The 24,651-nt window shown below is 40.7% G+C and overlaps 1 protein-coding gene and 1 long non-coding RNA gene across 5 annotated transcripts in view; one reads left to right on the forward strand and one right to left on the reverse strand.

Annotated features, from left to right (window-relative positions):
- LOC133214704 (uncharacterized) overlaps positions 1-10,947 on the forward strand; it is a 33,279-nt gene extending 22,332 nt beyond the window's left edge. The window contains exon 3 of the long non-coding RNA XR_009726201.1: positions 10,903-10,947. This is a non-coding gene — a long non-coding RNA (uncharacterized LOC133214704). The remainder of the gene's footprint in view (positions 1-10,902) is intronic.
- Positions 10,948-13,869: 2,922 nt separating this feature from the next.
- PPARG (peroxisome proliferator activated receptor gamma) overlaps positions 13,870-24,651 on the reverse strand; it is an 86,233-nt gene continuing 75,451 nt past the window's right edge. For all 4 annotated transcript variants that reach the window (XM_061357853.1, XM_061357852.1, XM_061357851.1 and 1 more), the window contains 2 exons: positions 21,536-21,986; positions 13,870-14,478 (listed from right to left, as the gene is read on the reverse strand). In XM_061357853.1, coding sequence (XP_061213837.1) covers positions 14,231-14,478; positions 21,536-21,986 — 699 coding nt within the window. In that variant the 3' untranslated portion in view covers positions 13,870-14,230. The remainder of the gene's footprint in view (positions 14,479-21,535; positions 21,987-24,651) is intronic.

Raw genomic sequence — 24,651 nt, forward strand, 5'->3', positions numbered from 1 at the left:
TATAGTACAGTATCATCTTAGATTTTTTCAGTCAGACCCAAAATTTCTTGTGCCTTCGGTTTCCTTTGCCCAACACAAAGTGATTGTATCCTGGCTATTTTACAAGTCTTACAAATGTGAACATGAAAAGGAAAAGAGGATACCAGAGGAGGAGGAGGGAGATAAGAGTTAACTAGTGACACCAGCTTTGCCAGTTCCATGGACGTATGATATTATTTAGCTATAGTAGCAGCCTCCTTTAAAATTTTATATATTATATGAAAGAAAGAAGCCTTCTGTATAAGACTGGAAAGAAGATAAAGGGTATCACATCATTGTGGAATGTATTATAAACTCTGATTTGTCTCATTTTTATTTAGTCATTGAAAATTTACATCCATAGCCTGTAGAAGGAGCAGCGTGCAAGTCACATCACAGCCTGAAACATCCATCTTTGCAGGAGATTAATGCCATGCCAGACTCCTCCCTTTGGAGAGAGAAACTACTTGGATGCTTCGCTTTTAAGCAGTCTTAATTTAAGTAATATGAAATGAAGCCATAATATACATGTACATTATTGCCTTGTACATAATAGCATAGCTAGGGAAGAAGACCTAGAGGGGACCTAGAAATCCATTGCTGACAAAAAAGATCTGAGACTCTTTGGTATAACTTAAATGTCCTTTTTTCCTTACAGAAACGAAGCCCCAGTAATTAACCAGGGTACCTTTCCACTGCCTTGTGCCATAGGTTTTTTCTGCAGTTTTAAAATCATTAACTCCTGAAATATCAGAGAGAATGTTAAAAAAATTCTATTACTGCTCTAAAAGGAAAAGAATGTTATGAAAACAAACTGCGGCTTTTTAGGACTTTTTGCAATTTCCTGAGGCTTTTTCTTGAACTGGGGAACATCAAGTCCTCACTCTCCAGCAATTCGTGGGAACGGTAGACTATGCACAAGAGACTGGTTAGTGTAAGTCTGTTAGAGAGGGGGAGACATTAATACAACTGTGTGGTTTCAAAATGTCTTTCGAAAGAGGTCTGCTGTCTCTAAAGTATACCCTGGATTTGAAGCATGGATTGTCAGCCAGTGTTGACATAGATATATTTGAAATGCCATCAAGAAAAGACTGGAGTGAATGTACTAGGAGCTGGTTTACTACTGACTTGGGAGGATGGTTTTCCTCACCAAGAAACAGGGTCTTCCTAGGGAAGTAAATTCACATTCTAGATAAGAAATGAAAGAAGGTGCTGGGGTTTATGTATTTCCCTGTTCTCCTTCCCTGTCTCCTTTTCAGGCATCTTAAGACTGTGCCATCAAACTGAAGGCAAGGACATAACAATCATGGGCGGTGGTAAGAGTCAGTTGTCAGCCAAGCAGATGTTTTGGCTACCAAACAGCGCCTGCCTTTTTTTAGCAACAGAATACTGTTGTGCATTGGGATCATGATTTGCTTCATCCAGATACAGTGTTACATTGCCAATTATTATACAGTTTGTAATGGCATATTGGAGTTTTCTTTGTACAGGTAAGGCTCCACATCTATGTTTGCTGAACTTCACTGTATTGATTCCAGACACTTATCCCAATAGCTCAAGACCAGGTTGGATTAAAATCCTTTACTCCAGAATGCTTAAGTCACTGTGATGTGATTTAGAGGTGTTCTAACTGCACTGTGTATTTTGTCATGAAGCAGAACTTCAAAGCAGATAAGACTCAGAAAAGCTCTAGTGCATCCCAGGTGGTCTGAGAGCAAACTATTGAGAAATGCCTTTTCATCTATTTTTGCACCTCTAATAGCTTTGTCTTTCAATGCTGCACTAGCTTCTTTATATGGGGGTTACACTCAACTGAGCAGAATCATGTCATAGCGCATCTACTGCTTTCCCCTTATTCATAAGGCCAATTATTCTGTCAGAAAAAGGAAATTAGATTATTGTGGCATCATTTTAACTCTTGACAGAAATATGCGGACTGCTTATTATCTGGCTATTGGCTGGATAGTTACTTGAACAAATCAATAACCAGACTCGTATCTGAAGCTACACTAACTGGGAATTCCCCTGGTACTTTCTGTTTCCTTTAAGAAAAGGGGTGGGGAAAAGGAAGGAAAAAAAGAAATTTGTCCTTCTGAAGTCCTTTGAGCCCTCACTTTTCCATGATCCATGAGTTCTTAAAGATAAACATTTAATGGTTCAGATCGTTTCAGCTATTTCCCTAAATACTCCAGGGTAAATTTCCTTACAGCTTACTAATTTGAATGTATCTAACCCAGCTGAACATACTTAACCTATTATTTCCCTACTCTCTATACTCCACTTTGGTTAATTTTAATTATTCTAAGCCATCTGGTAGGAATTAACCTTTTACTGTGAAAACTTAAGCAAAGAAAATATTAACCAATTAATCTTTATTCTTCTGTTATTTCCTCATCTTCCCTTGGTAGCAGTGCAGTTTCTAGCTTTTCGATATTTTTATTTTAATGTACACAGTCCTTTCTCATCTCCTCCAATGCCTTTTGCAAACTGTAGTTTTCTGCTTTAACATTACAACGTCAATGGACATTTCCCATCATGGGTAGCTTTAATAAGTCTGTACCAACAAAACAGAAACACTTGATTTTAGGGCTGGTGTATAGGAGGGAAAAAGCTGTCCTATTGAAGTCAGCCCTGGTGGTATGCTCTAGCCCAGTAAGCGAATACATTACAGTGGGCAGAGAACATAATTACCTGGCTTCATTTTGATTTACTGTTTATTCAGCAGCTATACTGACCTGAGGTGGAGTGGTGCTGCTTCACAGGTTAGCCAGGTACCCCTGCTCTTCTGTGAGAGGTGAGACAGTAGCACACAGAACCCTTAGGAGGGAAAAAAGGGGAAAAGAATTGCTCTCTTGCAAGCAAACACACAACTGGGGAAATGGAATTTTAAAGGAACAGCCTGCACTTAGCTTTCTCGTTTGTAAATTAAAACCTTTCTGGTGGTGGTTTATAGACAGCCAGTGGATTTTTCCTCAGAAAAAGAAACAATTTTAGGAACACTTCAGAAGATACCTAATAGGGGATTAAGAATGTGGCTTTCTAGGGGAGATCAGGCTAATCACTTACCTGCAGCCCCAGCGCTCCAGCTTCCCTGTTAGCAAACTGAATCTAACTGCTACTGGTTGCTGCAAAGCATTTTGAGCCATTGGCTGGTGGACCACACCTGAACTAACCTTCTCCATTGTGTTTGTCATGCATGGTGGTGTAAAACCAGAGAGCTGAGAGTGGTCTGAGCAGAGCAACATGTTTTCTTTGGTAAAGGTGCAGTGTGGAGGCTGAGATTTTTATCTTTGAAACCACATTTGAAAGACACGTTAAAATGCCCAATAAAACATGTTGGATTCTTAATCCGTTGAGCAATTATTCATTTCAAATTATAGCAGCAGCATTAAAACGCAGCTGGGGCAATTTCTAAGAAAATCAGAAGATATAATCATATGACAACATTCTTGTGCCCTGCAGTCCTCATATATGCAAAGCACCTTCTGAGCTTGAAGTCCCATGTGTCTGAGCATAGTGGAATAGGTTTGTTTGGAATAAGAAGTTCTTTACCACACAGCTGTCAAAGTGAATTTCTGTTCCTTTGGATGACAAGCAGAATGTACCCACTGTCTGTGATTTAAGACTTACCAGGCATGCCAAGAATATGTTAGCTTACTCTTGGCAGTGGGAGTTGCATTTGTGTAACAACAAGCTTTAAAACCCTGTTAAGAAACACTGTCCGATCTGTAACATGGGACTCATTCATTTTGTTGTTGTTGTAATTTTACTGAAAAGAAAAAAAGTGTGTGCACAAGACATTTCTCCCCAAATCTGTAGGGTACTTTGGAATCTCTTTTAAAAAAACCGAAAACCCAAACCAAACCACCAAATACCACAATAGATTGGGTAATAGCCATATCTACTACTTAGTTGAGGCCTGCTTGTAATGTAAAGGAGAATGTTTGTTGTGTCTCCTGGACACACTACTGTCCGTAAACTATATCACAATATGAATTGCACAAGAATTTCAAAACCAGTGCCTAAAGTTAGACTCTTAAATCTATATTTAAGTATTCAGAGTCCAGTTGCTTATTGCTCAGCGGATCTGAATACCAGACCTTGTATTCCTTTGACTAAATGCAGATCAGAGAAAGATCAGACAAAGGACAAGGAAAGGCCAGTGAGTTAAAGCAGTCACCTATAAGTGAGGAGCAAAGGTTTTAAGTCCCTGAAGTGTAACAACTGTCCTGTTTATTTCTGCAAAGCAGAAGAGGTCCATCAGAAAAAAACTGGAGAAGAAACCGACAGCAATGGGTAAGATACCTGCCAGAGCTGAGAACTAGATTCCAGTACTGTGGCTCAAGAATAGGAGTCTGAAGCTGGGTTTTCACAATGCCTTTCCTTGATGCCCCATTAGAAGTTTTGAACTGTCTCATTTTTGTCCCAGTGCAGACCAGAAACTTATTTTGTGGGTTACATTTGTGTTGGCTTTTGCAGAAGTGCTGCCCTGTTTTCAGCCCCACTGCACTACTGTTAAAAACTTCATCAGGCACTCACACTCAGCAGGAAAACTGCCTGCAAGCTCTCATTTAGTCCTCCCCCAAGCAGAGCTGCTGGGGAGGAGATTTGCTGTCTCATGGAATTGGCGAGATGTTGCTTCCCGAGATGCCTTAAGGTTGCCATTGACCTCGGGATAGCTGCAGAAGGCAGGAGCAGCTGGGTCTGCATAGCTCCCATCCCCTGGCACAATGGTTTCTGGGGAAGGAAATGCTGTTCTAATTTGTATCCTCAGCCCCTTGGCTGCCAACCAAACCATCATAACTCTGAGCAAGACAGACACTCACACCCAGCAAGGGCACAGGCAGGATGCAGGGAACAGGAACTGGGGACAATGGGAAGAATCTGGGATGCAGCAGCAGCCACGAGCTTTGCACTGAGAGTCAGCTCCTTGTGCAGCTACTACCTCTTTATGGAAAGATGGGAATGAGGAAAGCCAGACACACTGCTTTGTGTGCAACAATTCTCCTTCTGGTTTGAATAATGCCCACAACTGAGTATTAATGTTCCTGCAAGTGGAAATTAGAGGATTCTTGCTGGTACAGAAGGAAATTTCTCAGTCAGGCTTTAGCCCAGGGCAAAGATAACAGTGCTGGCAAGAGATTCATGTGATGCTTGTTAGTGAGCATGGATATATTGCTCCTAAGCAGGTGGTAATGGCACTGACAATCCCTTTCCTCTATTCTTAATGTCTATTTTCCTCTTAAAAAATACTTTGTCTTTACTGTTCTTTGCAAACATCTTTTCTGCAGATTTGGGACAGGTGTCCCCAGTCTTCCATTTAGGATGGAATCCTGCTCACCTGGCTCACTAACATTACCCAGACAGTACCCAGTCCTTACTCTGAGAATATAGCAAGGAGTTCAGTTTGTGAGTGATCAGAGTGTCTGTGATGGGCTATGGTGCAGTTTGGGAGGCATTGCGCAGTATGCAAAAGCAACACGGACATTAAAGAACGCTGCTGACATGAGTTGGGATTTGCTCTCCAAACCACTCTGTCCTGCTTGCACAGGACGTATTTCTTTATACATGACTGAAGAGTGAGTGCTACATTTCATTCTTGTTACTGCATTCCATTCTCTGGAGGCTAATTCTGCAAGTAGTCCAGGTTCTAAGGTGATTTCATTAGGGCTGTGCACTGCCAGAAGCACTTTTGTGAGCAGAAGCATGGTAGAAATGGGCAGAGGCAGGAATAATTTAAAAAGTATTATACCTGGTGTTCTTTTATACTGTCTCTTCTCCTTTGGTAGCAGACCCTTTCTAATACTCAGCAGAGCTAATCTGCATGGAGATCCAAAATGGATGTGAGATAAGGAAACATCCAAATGAGACTGGAGGTGTGATTACACTAGTCAACTGAATGTGCCCAACTCTTAGGCATTGAAGCCAACTGGCATGGAACAGCCCATGTCTGTCCCATTAAACTCAGACTCTTGTCTGATTGAGAGCTGACAGAATCCAAACCATGAGCACACAGGTCATGCCATGTCTAATACAAATGTGATTTTTCTCTGAACAAAATAGTACCTCCTTTTAGGCTTTATCCCAGATTTGGAGATTTTTCCTTGGATTCAGAAGGGTTTTAGTCAAATATAACATTCCAGGCTTGGTATTAGTTAACATATACAGTGTTATTATGTACAAACGAAAGTGTTGGGTAGAGCGAGCACTGGTGAAAGATTGCCTATAAACATCATAAGTGGATGCTTTACAGCCCATTGTTTCCTCCCTCATAATATATGTATTAAACTGTATAACTTCCATTAATGACTATTTATTATGGTAGCACAAGGTAGAAATACACTGCACTTCTATTGTACCTTGCAGGTAAGAACCTCACAATCTTCTACAAAAAGAAAATTAAAGGCTATGGAGGTCCAAAAATAGCTTACACCAGAAAATACCCACTTGATTTTTATATAGGATTTTTATTGGTAAGTTCAGAACCTGGGCTGCCCAAATAACTCCTATATATCACCTTCACAACACTGCTGTGTTTTCAAAACCTGTTTTCTAGTAGGATTTCATTTGGGTATAATGCCACTGCCTTTAACATCATTATACCAGATTTAAATTATACTTGCAAGCAGGCTCTGCACCTTTGCATTGCAGTGGTAAATGCAACAACCATTTCTTGTGATCTTCTTCACTTCTGGAGTTCACCCAGAAATGAAGGTGAAAACTCCCAGTGACTTCAATTTTCATTATCTTCTACACTTTATTTTTTCTCAATAGCAAATGAAAAAATATATTCTTCTACTAAGCATTTAATATGTTTCAATTTTAATAATAAAACCCTGTTTCTGATAGTAATTTGAATTATCTTTTTTTCCACTGGATTGCAAGTTCAAGCTTAATAAAAAAAATTGGGGAATTTCATTCCATAAATTGATCTTAAAAAGGGAAGCACCTTGAAAGTCCAATTTTCCTTGAAGCTGACTTTATTATTACCCTGGTTTCCATTTGATTGTAAAAATGCACAAACACCTCATGTTTGTGCCTGAAAGTGTACGTGCAGGGTCTGGCTGCAGAAAAGCCTGTGTAGCACTGGATCTCATTTGTGAGAGCTCAGCTATTACATGTGTGATGGCCTCTGCCTAGAATGAATCTAGCAAAACCAAAAGCTATTGTAAAATGTGGAAGAATGTGCCACCTAAAGAAAAAGACAGTATAAGAGATGTTCATCTAAATAGCTACTAGATCTTTTGATTAAAGTTCAGCTAAGAGACAGTAAATACAATCTGGATTCAGACCTACTGAAGCAAAACTATTCTTTGATTCCCTGCACATTAGGGTGGACTGTTGCAATGGGCAATATCGGAACGCATCAGAATTCACCACACTGCATGACTCTAATCATTCCTTTCCTTTTGATTTGGTCTGTTTGGAGGCTGAACTGTGAAGGACTTTTGTGAGACAATGTTCTTTGTGAAAGAACCTCCCCATGCAAATGGGCCACAATTGAAATTCCAGATTTGAGCAGCTTTGAGTTTTCTTCTCTGTGTGTCTGCACAAATGTTTGGAACTCTGCATGTAGATTTGCCCCCATGGTTTTGGATCTGGGTCATACACGTATAAAGAAGGAAACCTAGCAACCAGAGTTTCACCAGTGCATCTGATTTGGAGAGATATTGTCCTGTTATCAAATAAAGGCCCAAATCCTTCTGTTTGATGTAAACCCCAAACCTTTGAGAGCCACCTCCTTTGCTCTACCGGGATTGTGTGTTGAGTACAACAGGAAGAAGAGAGATCTCCTTTGCCAGCAAACAGATGTCCACCAAAGAGATTTTGCTAACTGATCAATTGCAAAATCCCTCCCTGCAATCCTTTATAAAATAAGATGCCCTCTGTCCTTCCTCCCACCCCAAGCTTAGTTGCCAAAACTTACATACAGAATTATTATTGTAATGTTTTATAGTCACTGGGAAAAAAATATCCATTTGGTCTTAGAGAATGATGTGAAATGAATCTCTGGCCTCAAAAGAAAAAAAAAAAAGTCTATTAAAAGTAGTTCTTTTCCCTCCCTCCTCCCTCTCCCAGGCCCCTTTTGCTCCCCTCCCCCAACAATAAAGGATGTTTTGGAACAGCCTTTTCAGGAAACATTTCCACAGCAAAATGCAGCATCATTTATAATATTTAAAGCTACATTTTTGTTGAGATGGCTTGGCAGGCTTTTCTTGCAAATCTGGCAGGATATGGCCAGCTGAGAGTTAGCACTAACAAACTGAGGATATGCTGACACAACAGAATGCTTTAATCATCATTGCAGCAAGCAGGACAAGATCTTCTCCTGCACTGCCAGCTCTTCCCAGTGTGAGAACCAATGGTGCTCCGTATTTCTCCTTCCCTCCCCTGCCTCTGGAGACCACAGTTTTCCCTTGCTGTTTCCACTGAACTAAAAAAACCTTGTTGGGTAACAGCACATAATATAATGAGCAATGGCTATTCCTCTTGGCCAATGCCGTTATGAAAATGCTACCCATTTCCAGCACAATAAGGAAGCTTCATAATTAAAAAGAAAGTCCTTAAACAGTATTGTGTCTCAGTGGAAGGGCTATTTTTGTTTGCAGCTAAAGCTCTACTTCTGCTTTACCATTCGTGCGCTTTTCTAAAGCAGGGCTGAAAGTTAGATTCGCTTTGCAAAATCTTAATTAGAAACTTGTCCCATTTGAGAGCTGAGAACTGATTTCAGCTGGCGGCAGAAATCCATTGAAGTAAATCCATTTCTTGTTTAAAAGAAGTCCTGACGAATTTAACACTGAAAAACTGAGAGTTAGTACTTTGAGTAAGGCTTGCCCAGAGAATTCCCACTCTATGGGATAGATAAGCTACAGCACAGAGACTATGTTCCTGCAGTATTTAGCACAGGATTTGATCCATCAAATGCCAGAGGCCTGTGCCACGAAGGAGACTGTGAATTGAAGTGACCATTCGTAGTCTGGGGGCATGTTAATACATAGATGCTGTTTACTGGCTTTGTTGCACTAACATTTCTTGCAAACACAATGGCTGTTGCAAAGTAAAAAATGGGAAAACCTATGAGAGGCAGCCCCAGCAGTCAGGCTGGGTGCTAAGCTGGGTGTTGTTCCTTTATCTCTGGTTAGGACAACATCAAATTCACTTACTGCTCCCTCCCTTTGCTTGCCTTGTCTGGTGTTCCTTGGAGCAGTGCTGGTGTCTGTAAGGCCAAGTACAGCAGGACTCCCTAATCTTGTTTAGGAACTTTAGGTGCCTTGCATACAAATACGTATGATTAGTATACATTCCCAAGATTACACATGGGACAGGATACATTCCCAACATGCAACCGTGCAGCTTTTATCCAGTAGACGAAGACCCAGACACTGGGGTATCATAAACAGGGATACTCTGTGCAGTCCTTGAAACAGAGTGTGCCAGGTCTCATGGATGGGCAAACACAGTGAAACTGCACTGTCTCCATATCTGGAGCTGATGTTGCTCATACCCATCTCCAGCTCAACACCCAGACTGGAGGATATGTGCATCAAACAGCTCACATACCAAGGAGGAATTGTTACGTCTTCCAAGTAGGGGTTTAGCAAAAGAGGGCCGATGAAATAGAGGGCCAGGTGGCAACGCAGGTGGATCAGAAGCAGAAATGCTTCTACCTAAATACTCTTTTTATCCTGGAGATACAGTGGGCTGTATTTTGAGGCAGCTCTCAGAATGTATGAGCAAAAAGGTAACAAGCTGCAGTTATTTTTCACTGTCTGGAGTTCTTCCACACTAGCAGGGGTGTCTGGCTGGGAGCTGTACTGTAAATGAGTGTTGGGTATGTCCTTGCTTATGTGCACACGTACACATGTATCATAGTACTGTATTGCATTTGGAAGCCTTTCCTTACTTCCTGTTGTTGTTCGGTCAGTCTTTGGCTACTGCTTGTTTACTTGAAGGCAGTGAGCAGTACTTGAGATGTGCTGCTCTAATTCCCTGTCTATACCCTGCATAACACAGTGAAATTCAGAAACTGTTTTCCCTACAGTTATCAGCGTTTTCAGGGCTACTTTGTGCTAACAAAGGTGAACATACAGTATTCATATATACAGTCTTCATATATACAGCTGCATTCATGTAGCCAGAGACACAGCTATGCAGCTGATTTTTAACCACCATAGGCAAGGCAGTTGGAATGGGATTTAAGATGAGGCACATCATTTTTGCAGTGCTTGAAAGAAAACCTGAAGCATTTGGCAGGTGTATGGCTGAGCTGCTCACCCAGCTGGGTTGGTTTGACCCTCGTTTTTGTTCGGCTTTGTGTTGCTTGTGTTTACAAAGTTGATGTTAAGGGAGAGATATTACCTCTTACTTAAAAGGAAGAAGCCCCATTAGGATGTACTCAGCTTCAAGAGAGAGAGTTTACAATTGCTGATCAAATATTAAGCCCTGATCCCCCAGGGCTTAACTGTACCACTGGTGAGCTGCAGCTTGGAGCATGTATGCTGAAGTGAAGGGGCAGGGCAGGCCTGTGGCACTTCCACAGCTTGGAAACACGAGTCATGGCAACAGTTATCAGGAAGGCCATTTTCTAGGCTTCGTTATTTCAGAGTCCTGAAGGGCTGTCTGTGTTGGGAAAGGGTTATGGCAGGAACACACAACCCCACTGCTTCCTGTCATGCAGTGCTGAAAGGCACTGAGATACCTGCAGGAGTAGGATAAACAGGTTTTCTTCGCTGTTATGGAAACAGTGATTAGAATGGTCTCAGCTGCCTTTGCTATAATAATGATGATGTTCTTCTCTCATTTAAGTTTTCATTTTAGGCCACTCACATAGAAATGGTCACCAATGAACTTTGTCTGAAGAAGGTAATTTTTCCTGTTACATAGAGACCCTGGAGCTTCCACAAGGAACAGTTTGATAACTGGCTGATGCTGGGCACGGTAAGGGCAATGGGCAGAGAGTTGCGGATAGGTGTAGCTATACCAGATGCCATTCTCTGAACAGGATTTACTTCCAGCATTTTTCTGCTGAAAAGCAGACGAGTGTAAAACGTAAGCCAGAATAACAGCTCAGCTTTGAAGCCTGTGGGAACATACCGGTATTGAGCTGAGCACATCAGCTCTGAACATGTTGCGCTGTAGGGAGCAGATGAGTAAGGAAGGACAGTAAAACACAAGGCGAATGAAGTTCTTCAAAGGCAGGCATGTACCAGCTGTCTGTTTCTATTTTTGAGTTCTGAAATGGTTTTAGTAGCACTGGAGATCAAAAAACAAACTGTTCATTTATGGCATAGCCCATTCTAACCAAAACTCCAGAGAGCCTGGAAATATTACAGCCTACTTAGAAACTCCCATTAGCAAGTTCTTTTGTTTTTAATAAATAATGTCCCATAGAAACAGAAAGTATTTACAATTAGATCAAAATTCTGAATGTAATTCACAAGAGAAAATGCTATTTTTTGAGAAAATGTTTTTGTATCCTCATAACAGTCATTTGTTCTAAATTAGTACATAGTGATTGCCCATGAAATGAACATTTTTCCCTTAAGACCGATTCTTGTACAGAAGTATTTTAGGCCAAACTTCCTAACCATGATGTAACCGTTTTGAATCAGAACATTTCTGTGATTAGTAATTCGCATGAAAATTAACATTTTCCATCACTTGAGGAAAACATGATGCATAATTATCAAAATGTAAGAGAAGACATGATGTAGGAAGAACAATAGTTTATTAGAGCCGCTTATACAGTTGAAAGAAAAGTATAGGCTTTGGGGCAGTCAGGGCCTTCATCCTAATAGAGGATACCACCTCTTCCAGCAAACCTCTTCTCTTTTATCCTCAGACCGTTATGAATACAATCATGCTGCCACTCTCAGAATATATGGATTGCATATGTCCATGTTGGACAGAATGGCTTAAACCCTATCGCTGCCAAACTGCTACTGTCAAAAATACTACCACTTGCACTAAAGTAGAATTAAGTTCTTTGAGTTAATGTGCTTCTTGGTTGCACAGTTTCTTTCTGTAACAATGTAATGGACTTAATGTCGTTGTCAGTGCATCTCTTCCACTGTCCTTTGCAAACAAGTTTTTAATATTACCTACACAAGAACATGCCCCAGAGTTCTTCTTTATTTAAAACTAATTCTGAAGTCTCATTTCTAGTGAAGCCAATGAATGTGAAACTGGATTTTATTGGTGTGTGTTACTATTACAGGAATGCAGTGTCGGAGCTGTGGTCCATCTCAGTGCCACTTAATTGTTGATATGTCCTCCTACAGGGGAGGATGAACTCTGCAGTTAAATAGAGGCTCTCCCACTAAGGGATAGATGGCAGAGTTTCAAATGTCCAGTGGAAAACAGCTTAAAACGAGAAGAGAGAACATATGTTCCCCTCAGAATCTGATGCTCTGCTAGCACGTGTCTAGCTTGAAATGTGCAGGAAACATGCAGTCTTGAGCATTAACATGCAATATTCCATTTGCTTCAGGGCAACCCTTTCTAAGTTACCTGGAATGATCTCATTGTGCACTTGGTGAAGATCAAAGCTGTTCACTTCAGCCTTACACTGACTTCATCTCAGTGCAATTTCACCTGTGGGCTTTAAACTTTGAGGCTGCATGATCCAATTCTCCAAACTTCCTGGTGGGCATAACTCCTGCTACTGACCATGGGCCCGGAGGTTATCTGAAATTAGGAGGAAACACTTCTAGGTGTAGAAGGCATGAGCTCAAGGATTTATTTTACTGTTTGCCTCTGTCAGCCTATTTATTGCACAGTTTGCACCAACGTAGAACTTCAAGGTCTACATCAGGATTAAGGCCAATTTATCATCCCTGAAAATCCAGTCTGCTCACATATACACTTCCATTACCTCTTGGTCCAGTTATGTCTCACCACTGAAAATGTCTCACTAAGTTTAAGGCACACTTTTTGCTACATAAATAAAATGTGGGCATGAGGAGGAAACTAATGATATTAAACTGAGGATGGCTCCTTACTTCAATATAATTATTACAATTAGTGGCTTTCCCCCCCCAACATTCCCTCTTCTGGTCCCCCAGCGCGGATCACACCTGTGACTTTGTCAGGGTCACATTCACAAACAGCAGATGTGGGCATGCTAAATGTGAATCTAAGGGAATCTCACACCAGTGCTGAGAATACCCAATGAAGATAGTGTAAGTAAATCCACCTTCTGCTCCATTTATTCATTTCCTTGTGCTTTGCTGCCAGTGGAAACCTTGGTGACATTATAGGGCAACATATACAATGAAATTAACAGTCTTAACAGCAGTGGACACCTCAAAGCATTCTCCTTCCCAGTGATAAGCAATGATGGCTCAAGACAAACTAACATAGTAGGGTTTCCATTACAGGTGTATGTTTCAAAGAATGAATTTAAACCTTTCTTTAGTTTAGGAGGAGTCATGCTATCCCAATTCTCCATGAAATTTGGGACTGAATATGTTGTTTAATGATAGGTCATCAAATAATCTGGGAAGGTCTCAGGCCAAGTGGTTTGCACAAACCAACTGCAGACTCAACCAAGTGACTGAAAGCTGCGTTAGCACTGCCTGCTGGGGCACGGGCCTTGGGAAAAACTCTGCTTCCCAAGAGCCATGAGCAGAGCACATGAATGAGTTCTTGAAATGGGATCTGGTTTTGGGGTTTGCCCACAGCTGATGGGCCTGTTCTTACACTCAGACCTCTTCACAGAGCAATCTCAGTGTAGAAATTACATTAGGGTAGGCACTTTTGCCTCTGAAACTCTCCTAGGCAGTTACACTCATCTGTGATTCCATTTCATTGCTGCTGCCTTGGGAGCACAAAATCAAACATACTACTTCAAACGTTTCCCTCGCAATGTTTAAGGAGATGTTTATTTCTCAGTTGCAAATGGAACTGCATGCTGAACCAACCCGTGAAGCATCGATCATACTGCACAAGCAATTGTAAGAAATAAGATATTTAAAAAATTACTTCTGAAAATACTGCCAACAATTTTATGATATAGATATTTTTAATATTAAAAGTAAATTGTAAATGTATCTTTATAAACAATATGCATAAAATAGATCTACTATACTAAGCTCTCTCTTTTTAAATGCTGCTTCACAGTAATTTCTTAGGTATGCAAAGTTTTTCCTCCAAGAAATAGTGCAATCTGAAGAACATACATTATGTCAGCGGATCAGAACTACTATGGTCATTAATACAAGTCTTTGTAGATCTCTTGTAGGAGTGGATGAAGGCTCATGTCTGTCTCCGTTTTCTTGATGATTTGCAAGAGCTGCACGTGTTCCGTTACAATCTGTCTGAGGTCCGTCATTTTCTGCAGCAACTTTGCAAAGAGCTGGGAGGATTCAGGGTGATTCAGCTTCAGCTGGAGCTCCAAAGCTTGCAACAGATTGTCTTGTATATCTTCAATGGGCTTCACATTTAACAAACCTGGGCGGTCTAGGGGGGAAAAGGGAGTTGTAAGTTTATGAAGAATGTGGAAACATCAATCTCATCTCTTGGTTTCTTAGAGATTTCTTAGTGTATTGAGCAGTTACACACAGCACTTCCTGACAACTGTTTGACAAATGGGTTTATCTGTAAGATTTTACTAGAATTTGCTCAAAGACATTTTAGAAGTAACCTTAGAAACAATCTGAGCATTTGTGCGGTGCAGATCCAGAGGCAGGTTCATACCATACGACAATGCATATTCCACAGCAAACTGGAAGCGTTAATGGAAAGGAAGAGTGATTTACAGTTGGGGCATAAACAGTCTGTGTCAGGTGATCCACTTACTTGACACATCACGTATCCTCAGGTGGATTTGCATGTAGTTACTACCAGTAAAAATGTCTCCTGCTAAGGGGGATGCTAACCTATCAAATTAAAAAGGACATAAATTCAACTTGTGCAGTCACACTAACTTGGGGGATTTAAAAACCACAGGCTCAGTTTTTCTTCACACCCACGTTCCAGGTGCCATTAAGAAGTCTCACAGTAGCTTTTAGCATCAGCTCCTCAGCTCAGCCCCGAAGGCTTATGGCAGTGGAGGACGGAGAGATGTGGCTTGCACAGAAAATGCCTTTTCTGGGCTCATGCCAACAGGGAGTTCTCTCTCCTCCATAGGGATGTTTACAGCCTGGGTCAGCTACTTGCACTGCCACAACTGCGAGGTCCAGGATTATCTTTGATGTATTTTATTCTTCAGCAACAAGCAAAATCTTTCCTTTTTAACCACTAGTATCTTCCATCATAATAGCTATCCTGTTATTTCTGTCTGTCCTCAAATGCCTTCTGAAGTGCTTGCAATTGTTAGTTAACATCATTTGTAACATTAGTTTTCTAACTTGAGGCAATGAATTACTTGATTCTACACCCATGAAAGTTGATAAAGGTGCTTAACATTACTAAATCCTCACATATGACAATGAACACCAGTAATGTGTTACTGCTGAAGTAACTTCATACTGGGTAATGCATCCTGATCATCAGAATGGAAAAACAGTTGATGATTTCAATGACATTTGCTGTGAAGCTATATAATCAATTTATAATCAGTAAAAAGCAGTCCCTGAAATCACTTCCCTAAGGCAGTATTTCCAAATTTGAGCTATATTAAAACAGTGAAAAACAGGCTGTTATTTCCTTTGATCTCAGTAACCTTTCTGTGCATCCAGTTCTAGTAACTCGGCCTGGCTTGTGCTGTATACTAGGAACAAGGCTGAGAGAAAACAAAGCGCTTTATAAACACATTGGGGTTTTACTCCACAGGCCAAAAACTGCAGTGTGAACTAAAACTGAAACCAAATGAGTATCCCAGCCATGAACACCCATGGGTCAGCCATTAGGAAAGGACAGTTAACCCTCAAAGAGGTGAGGCTGGGGACAGTTTTTCAGAAGTAGGAATAATTGCAAGTTTAAATATGGAGCTTGACATCTGACGGTGGGTTCATGAAGTGACTGCATTTTATTGTAGGTGATGGGACTCACTGACCCATTTGCTCACTGTCTCCATTTGGTGTTTCATGCTAGTAAGCTGTAGTTTGTCTTGCAGAGTTCACCTGTTTGTGCCATGCCACGGCCAGTACCATAGAGCATGGCTCAGAAAGTCTGTGAGTGAATATCCTGCAAGCAGAAAATTGTCTCCAAACAAACAGCTACTTTATTAATGCCCTTTGGCAAGATTATGGAGTCATTTTTACAGAAACTTATGAGAATTTTGGGTAAATCTGAGATGTTTCCTGTTACCTACATTGACTGCATGTGCTGGAAAACCACTGCCTTCTTTATACCTTTCAGAAACTTCCCAGTTTCCAGGACGTCAAAGCTGTTGATGATTTTGGCTTTGGGGTGCGATAGCTTTAAATTTGCCTTCTGTGCTGCAGCTGAACTCTGAACTAACTGGGTATGACTCAGTGCTCAGCGACAGAAAAAATCAGAAAGCTCAAAGCCTGTGGCCTTGATTTCCTCTGAGATTAATCTCCCTTTGCCCCCGGCTTCTTTTATGATGGGAATTTTTAGGGTGTGAGGTTTGCAGCAGTGAAACCCAGTTCAAGCATTGTGCTCCCCAGCACAGCCCAGGAGGCAAACCCAGGAGATCAGTACTGAGTCTGGGACTCACCAAGGAGCCCCCAGATTGGGGTGCCCAAGTCAGTTGAAGTTCAGTGAGACTTAAGCAACTAAAAGCCCTAAGCTCCTTTGAAAACCCCAGTCTAATGGGTTTATAATGACCCAGTGGAACTAGGGTCAGAAAAGATGACTATGACAAAAACCTAGGAGATAATCAGATGTTATTTTTAAATAAGCCAATTTGAGAGGAAGGAAAATTCCCATTGAAGGCAAGAGAGATTTTTCATGAATGAGAACTTCGGGATATGGCCATTATTTTTTGGGTGTTGACAGTTTGTTATACTTTCTCAGTAAAAACTTCTTACAGAGGAAAATATTGTTTCTCTTCCAAGAAACTTATCTAAACTGGGGGGGAGGGAAGAAGGGAATAAGAAGCAAAAGCTTTAATATACAAGTATTATGGTATATTTCATGTTGTTAAGATGCTCTTAACTATATATGCTCTAGATTCATTGGGCTACTGCACCAAAACATGTACCAGAAATGGGGGTGAACAAGATGTGACAGTGGTGGAGGCGTTTGGAGATGCTAAGAAGGACAGAATTGCTGTTTGACAGCTCACAGAGAAGTCTGCAAGGGGAAGCGCTGGCAGGAATGAAAGACAAGCCCCAGTGAGTGACAGCAGGACTTTCTTACTATACAGTGACATTAGGTTGCAGAAGGCCAAAGGAAAGTGTTGAAATGATGATGGTGAGAGACAGCTAAAAGCAAATTGAACACCACCGCTAAACCTCTCTAATACAGAAGATTGCTGATGGAAGTTTAACCTTTTTATGTGCTATTTGTGACCTGCCTTTTATCCATTCAGACTATGCCAAGAGAGTACCACATTTCTCTTTTCATTACTACTTGTCTTTATGAATTTTGTTTCATTCATTGTCATATGGCTGCTTCATTTGGTGTGGAAATTCCGCAGGAAGCTGTTCTAAGGAAGAAAATAGTCACAGAAGTGACCATTAGCCCCTTAGCTTTGAGTGCCAAATGTATGACTGCATGAATTGATGTTCTATACTGGCTCAGGGAAAAATAATGTTATTTCCTTACAGATTTGGGTGCTTCTTTCATGTCCCTAACAGCAATTACAATTTGGTTTCTGTTCCTCACATCTGAAACTGCCATCTGCATGCCTTTATAGTTTAGTACCTGTGATCAAGTGCATTTTGCATTCAAATACACATTCTGAACTCAATACAATAAAACAGGCAAAGATATGGGTGACTGCACAACCGTGCTACTTCTTCTGCTGAGGCAGATATGACTCAGCAGTCCGAGGTTTTTCTCCAGGACTGTACTGTGTATTGTAGTCCCCAGGACTGTGGTTCAAAGCCCGCAGTGGTTATCTGCAGTTCTTGGTGTGATTATTAAATGCTTCTTTGTTCTTAACAGCTTTGCCAGAGCAGGATTTGTGTGGCAGTCAGGTATGAACTATTCCTTGGTACTATTCAGTGATAAAACTTTCAATTTTGCTGATCTCGGATTGTAGCAAAATGACTGAATGCAATGTTTAAACAAGAGCAGTGACTGCTGTGAAGAACACACCCAGAAACAGAAGTGAATGAACATCGGTGAGTTCAGGTACCATTCTGTCTGCACCTCTGGGTAACAGAGTAACGGAGTCTGAGTCTTCACAGATATTCCCTACTACAGTTCCCAAACACCACTGTAGCCCAAGCGCTGCAGCAGGTCATACACAAAAGTTCAACTCTATGTGGACATGCTGCAAAATCACCTTTTGAGCTTTTCCTTTAACAACCCCCTGCTTGAGTGAGTTTGATGCTTGTAAATGTGGATTATCCCAATAGCTTGGACTACCCTCTTTCCTGCCCAAACACAGACATCCAGCTTGTTCTCCTTACACCTTCTTATGACAGACTTCATTTTCAGCTCTGGTGTATACCACGTTTTTAAAGATACTTCAAGTTCTTGAACATTTATACCATGGCACTAACTACCGGCTGAGGATATGCCTCAGTGGAATGCAACAGGAAGGATGAGTATCTCCTTGACAGAAGTTTTCCAAATCCCATTTTACCAAATGTACGTATTTATCAAAGTTACCATAAGTAAAAGGACATTGTAATGAGAGTTTGGTATTGCTGTTAATGGCATAAAGCATTTCTTGGGTAAAACCAAGCTAATATCCTGTAATACCCTACCACTCACACAGAGTCTCATCTCATCAGCATTAAATTCATCATACTAGAATTCGTTGGCCATTTACACTGTTGTTTTAAAGCACAGTGAACCAACATTAAGAATAACTCTTCAGCTTTGTAATGATGTGTTCAGAGTGACATTTGGAATCACTGAGCAGCTCAGGAGCAGTCAAATGATTGACACTGGAAGCAGGAATACTTTCATTCTGTTGATGTTACAGTTAATTTGTCAGCCTATTATTGGCAGAGAAGTATTTTGCCTCTTCACATATAAGGCAAAACAACTGGTTCGCTGTCAAAAGGCTGAACTGTTTTATAGGATTTGTGGCAAATTCCAAACACACTTCACAATGAAAAGCTTTCTACATGTCATGTTCCAGCTGGAATCATTATCTTTCGCTTTTCCTTCCCTCCGCTCTTCAGAGCTGCATAAGAGAGCGTGCCATGGAGCTGGAGAATGGACATCATTTCACAAGGCAATGACAGACTCACTTCGAATCACAGCTTTTGGTGAGGATCTGTGTGTCACAAACTGCTTTGCTTTTTAAGATCTTTGTGCACAGGATCTCTTGAAGTGACTTACGAATGAGAGTATTCCTGCAGCCAGTAAAGGCCTGGAGGTGATATCATATGGCTTTGAAAACCAATTTTCAATGAAATCATCCTGGCTCAATATTCCTATAGTTCTTGCAGAAACAAGGGCATCTGAGCCCCCTGAGGAACTGGATTTCAGTTCCATACCACATATTATAGTCCCCTAGAATGCATACAGGTCAATATACACCATACTTGACTGTAAATTCCATGATAAAAGCCATTCTTTAATTGCCTGCAAAGCTTAATTGTTTTCAGAAGAGAAGCTCAGTTTTTGCAAATAACTGTCATGTTGTTGTGTGTTTTTTTTTTGGGGGGGGGAGGAATAAAAGTTCTGAATAAAGACAGTGAGTGAAAGAACTTTGCTACCAAGAAATTAAGGGATTTTCCAAGAAAGGGCTGGTTGATTTTTATATGGATTTATATTTTTATCTGGCTTTGCTTCAGGGTTATTTAAGAACTATTAAAATTGAGTAGTTCTTTATGGACCTCTGTTTGCAAGTTATCCTTTAAAAAGAGACTTGTTGATAAATCTGCTTTGACAGAGTCATTTTTTCCTGTAGATCACTGTCCTCCTGAGATCTAACATGTGAGATCAGTTCCATGATACCTGTTTCCTTTAATGCCAACCAGGCATCACCAAAGACGCAGTTCTGCAGACTGCAAGGTCCCTTTTCTCACTTAGGAGTGGATTTTGAGAGGCCTGTTCCTCATCTGTTAGATTTCATTCTATTAGCAAATGCAAAATATCAGCATGTTTTGGGGGATGCCCTAATAGGTTTGGGTAATTTCTCCTCCCCCATCAAAGCCAACCAAAATACACCAATAGCATATTTTCCCATTCCTGAATTAATTCAGAGTCCTCAGGGATCATCGTGTTCAAAGGTTTGCACAAGGGAATGGCTTCTGGGAAGCGCACTTGTTTGAAGTGGATTTTAGTTAGTCTAATAAACCAGATTGTGATACCACATTTTTACTGAGTGAAACACAGTGCCAGGAGTAATTGTGTGTGATTTTACATGAAGGTATAGGTAACAATGCATGTTCAACATGTTTGGTTTCAGAACAATAGCAAGTGGTGGTTGTATTTGATTGCTTAATCATAACGTAGTAACAACATACTCTGCGTTACTCCGTGGAGGATCTGAATTCAGAGCATTCAGCACATTCCTCCCATTGATAGCTGCAGAATCATTCTAAGCCAAAATACACACAAATCAGTGAGGTAAAACGTTCTTTGTGAGACATCACTAACTCGATGGTATTGGCTGAAGTAAGAGAACTTCAGTACGACCTGAACTGTGTGCCTCAGATTCCTAACGGAAAGGTTTCATAAGTGAACTAAAATTAGTTGGCAGTCAGTAATTCACAAGAGATAATAGCTGCATCACCTTGAATCAGATAGAACACACTGACTGTCTTCAGACAAGCTGAAAATTCAGTGTTTTGTTTAATGAAGTGTTAGAATGCATGTAGTCTGAGACCTGGGCCTGCAAGTTCATGTTTGCTAAAGCATAATGCATAAAGATTAATGCAAACAGAGCATCTTAGGAAATATAACCAGAGCAGACACACGACGCCTGCTTTTCTCAGCCATTAAGAGAGCATAGTTTTCCTGAGGAATGCATTCTTCCCCTCTTTTAAAGGCAAACCAAACCTTGCATGAGTGAAAAAAACAACCATCAAAAACCCTGTAACAATCCTGGAAGCCAAATTCCACATCTATTTTGCAATGGTTATGGAGTCAAAGCTATTTGTGTACAATTAGCAAGCCACACAAGCTAATTGCAGGTTAAAACTCTCATGCAGAACTTTTTAACTTTCAGAAACTCTTGCCAGTGAAATTCCACCCTTCCTGTTTTCAGGGAGGCAGGCCTGATTTTGTTTCCTAAGTGAATGCGCTGCTGACTCAGCAGGAATTTCTAGCTCCATCATTAATAGCAGGTCATTTACATTCTCAGGTTCTACCTGAAACTGAAAAAAGGGCAAACAACATCATGAAAGCTGAAAACGAATCAAAACCTATATGCAAATCCAGTCCCATCCTGCAGCACTGAGCATTTTCCCGTTTGCACAGGGACGAAAAGTGTCAATTCTGTTATATAAAATATCATGTCAAATAGGACAGCACTTACCTCCACTTAGTATAATGACAGCTATAAATATTGCCAGGTCACTGTCATCTAATTCCAGTGCATTGAACTTCACAGCAAACTCAAACTTGGGTTCCATAAAGTCACAAAAAGGTTTTCTCAGGCTCTTCAGAAACTCCCGTGTCATGAATCCTTGTCCGTCAGATACAAGAACTCCATCTTTATTCATCAGAGATGCCAGGAGAGTATATATGATCTCATGGACCCCGTATTTCAGGAGAGTTACTTGATCATTCAGGTCAAGATTCACAAAACCTGGAATGTTCTTGGCAAATTCCGTGATCTCCTGCACTGCCTCCACTGAGCGGAACTGGCATCGCTGGAAGATGCGAATTGCTACCTCTTTGTTCTCCTCCTGCAGTGGGGACGCGTGCTTGCACTTGATCTGGTCTTCTCCCATCATTAAAGAGTTCATGTCATAAATAACAAATGGCTACAAATAAAAAGAAAAGACAATTTACTTTCAAATGTCCTTTCTATGAGCATTTGCCTCCTGAGAAACTGCAGCAGCACACAGAGGTGCCCCTCAGCCAAAAACACTGGGAAGTCTATGAGGAATATAGCAAGAGTAGCTGACCCCAAAGGGTTAAACCTTCATAAACCTATCAAACAAATATCCTCACAGTGATTCACAGACAGGCCAAATAGTTCTTAGGGCCTTCTCACGTGTCTCGTGAATCCACATTCTAAACCCAGGGCTTTGGCTGGTACTTTCTCACTAGTTGTGGGAGGGAAGTAAAGGACACAGTTTCAAAATAGCTGTTTTCTTTACCCTGTCTTTTAATTGGTTTTCTTGTTTGTGTGTTTGTTCGACAGAAGTTCTCTAACATCTGAATTTGGAGTTTGGAAAAGGTTAAAATGTTTCTCCTTTTACCTGAATTTTAATGGCTTCTATAAGCCAGAATCTACCCAGAGAACAGGGCCATGTTTGCACTTCAGATGATATAACTTTTTTTTCTATAGAAAGACAGAGTATATTCACTCTTTGATTACACCCTATACTGTCATGTTCTTTGCAAGTTCTATCCATCTAGAAAATGCTGCAACTAATATCAACTTCATGGTATTGGTTATCTGATAAATTTAACCTTTTGCTGTTAACTCCTTTAACAAGAACAAAGTTGGGATATATTTAAACTCAAACAAGCTGGCAATGGGAAAAAAACAACCAACACAATACAAACTACAGGAGCACAATTCAGAACACAGGAATGAGTCTGACTATGAAATAAACTCAACTGCAATAAATCAATCTTGAGAGCAGACCAGGAAAAGTAGTGCCAGGAAAACTTTTGTTAGGATCTGGAAACAATCTGTTTCCGAATGTGCAGAAGAAGCTCCTGGTTTTAAAGGAATGGGTAAGTGGGGAATTCTTGAATTCATCTGAAGAATCTTTTCCTTGGAGGATAAATGACTAAATAGCTCACTGCTGCACTCAGAACTCTCACTGATGTCAATAGCTTTGTTAACATAGCTGATTAATTAATTTAAACACAATGAGTTGTTCAACAAATGGGCTAGAGAAATGCATTTTTTAATTTAAGATCCCTTGTGATTACATAGCTAATTCATTCTAACACCTTATTCACATGGGTGCTCTCTCTCCTGCTTTTGTAGTCACTATATACTGAAGAACAAGATTCCAAACCAGCCCAAGCCTTCCCAACTGTAGTCAGCAGTCCTCTCCCACAGCATCACCTCCTGCAAACTCCTACAGTTCTGTTCCTATTGGGTTAAACCAGTATTAAAGTCTATTCAGTGCTAGATTATTATGGGATTCTTAGAACTGACATGAAGTACTTTCTTTAGAGCCTGGGGGTGCCTTTTGCCAGCTGAGGTTACTACTCCCATAGTTCTGCCAATGGAGACTGTGGAAGTGTTTGCTCATCTGCTTCAGGCTAAATCAAACAGAAAGCTCTGACTGCTTTCACTGGGCAGGAGGGAGGGCTGGAAGCTGGCAGTGCTTCCCTAACCAGGAGAGCTGACTGGAAAACAGAGCTCTGGCTGTGAACGGCACCAATAGCATCTGCACAGGAGGATTTCAGCTTTCAAAACAGGTTGGTGGAATCAGTACTCCACTGCTTACAGGCCCAAGGAAAGTCGTGCTGTGACTTCCCCAGTGATGACAGGCAAACATAGCTCCAGCCCCTGAGATCCAGTTAAACAGAGGGTAAGGTGTGACACTTTTCCTACTTGCACTAGGATTTCAGTGTGAAACTGAACAAATAAACATACAGCACTGAGAAAAGCCAGGAGGAGGAGGTGTTTTTCAGGATGCAGTGCTATTTTGGCTGCAGAAAAGCATTTCATACAGATCTGTATATATGTGTATGCACACATATGTAAAATAGTGGAATAAAAAGATGAGAGGAAGCTTTTAAAAAGCATGTTTCAGTAGTAGTAGGTCATTCCTTTGTTTTCTTTCTAGAAATCTTAAGTTGGGGCACCAAGTACAACAAAGTCATTAATACTGTGCATGAACATGTCCTTTAGAAAGAATGTTTCCCAGTAGAGGTACATAGTTATTAGGATCACACTTACAACCCCTAAACTGCTGTGTTGATTCTTTCCCCTGTTTCTGATATAGAAAGGGAACTGAGAAAAGAGTTGGGAAAAGCAGTGCCGCTTCAGTGGACCTACCACAGCAGCTTTCTGCAGAGTAAAGAAACTATGCTGGTTAAACCTTCATATACTCCATGATGAAAGGCTACTCGAATTGTAAGTGTCCACCACATCTGGATTTTGATGTGAGGAGTGCAACCAAATTAGAGACAATATTTGAATTACTATTTTAGCCCCCTTTAAAGCCTAAACCACCTCCAAATTCTTACCTGTCTTTGAAATTATTAAAGAAAATAAACCCCAGTGCCTGTCATAAAACTGACAATTAAAGATAAAACAAAGCAAGAGTTATAAAACTTGGAAAACTGGTTTTCTTTTTCAGTATTAAAACAGTGACAAGAATAGAAACCTCCCATAATTATCAGTTATCCTCCTCACTGCTAGAAAAGATTGTTACATGTTGCTGGTGAAGTTTCCAAACATATATATCCCTATTCCTTACTTTTCAAAGATTTTCCTGTACGTTCTCCTCAAAG

The sequence above is a fragment of the Neopsephotus bourkii genome, unplaced genomic scaffold, assembly GCF_033783945.1.
Source record: "Neopsephotus bourkii isolate Nb327-2 ecotype Australia unplaced genomic scaffold, CSIRO-AGI_Nbou_v1 NB_923, whole genome shotgun sequence".
Taxonomy (NCBI): Eukaryota; Metazoa; Chordata; class Aves; order Psittaciformes; family Psittacidae; genus Neopsephotus; species Neopsephotus bourkii.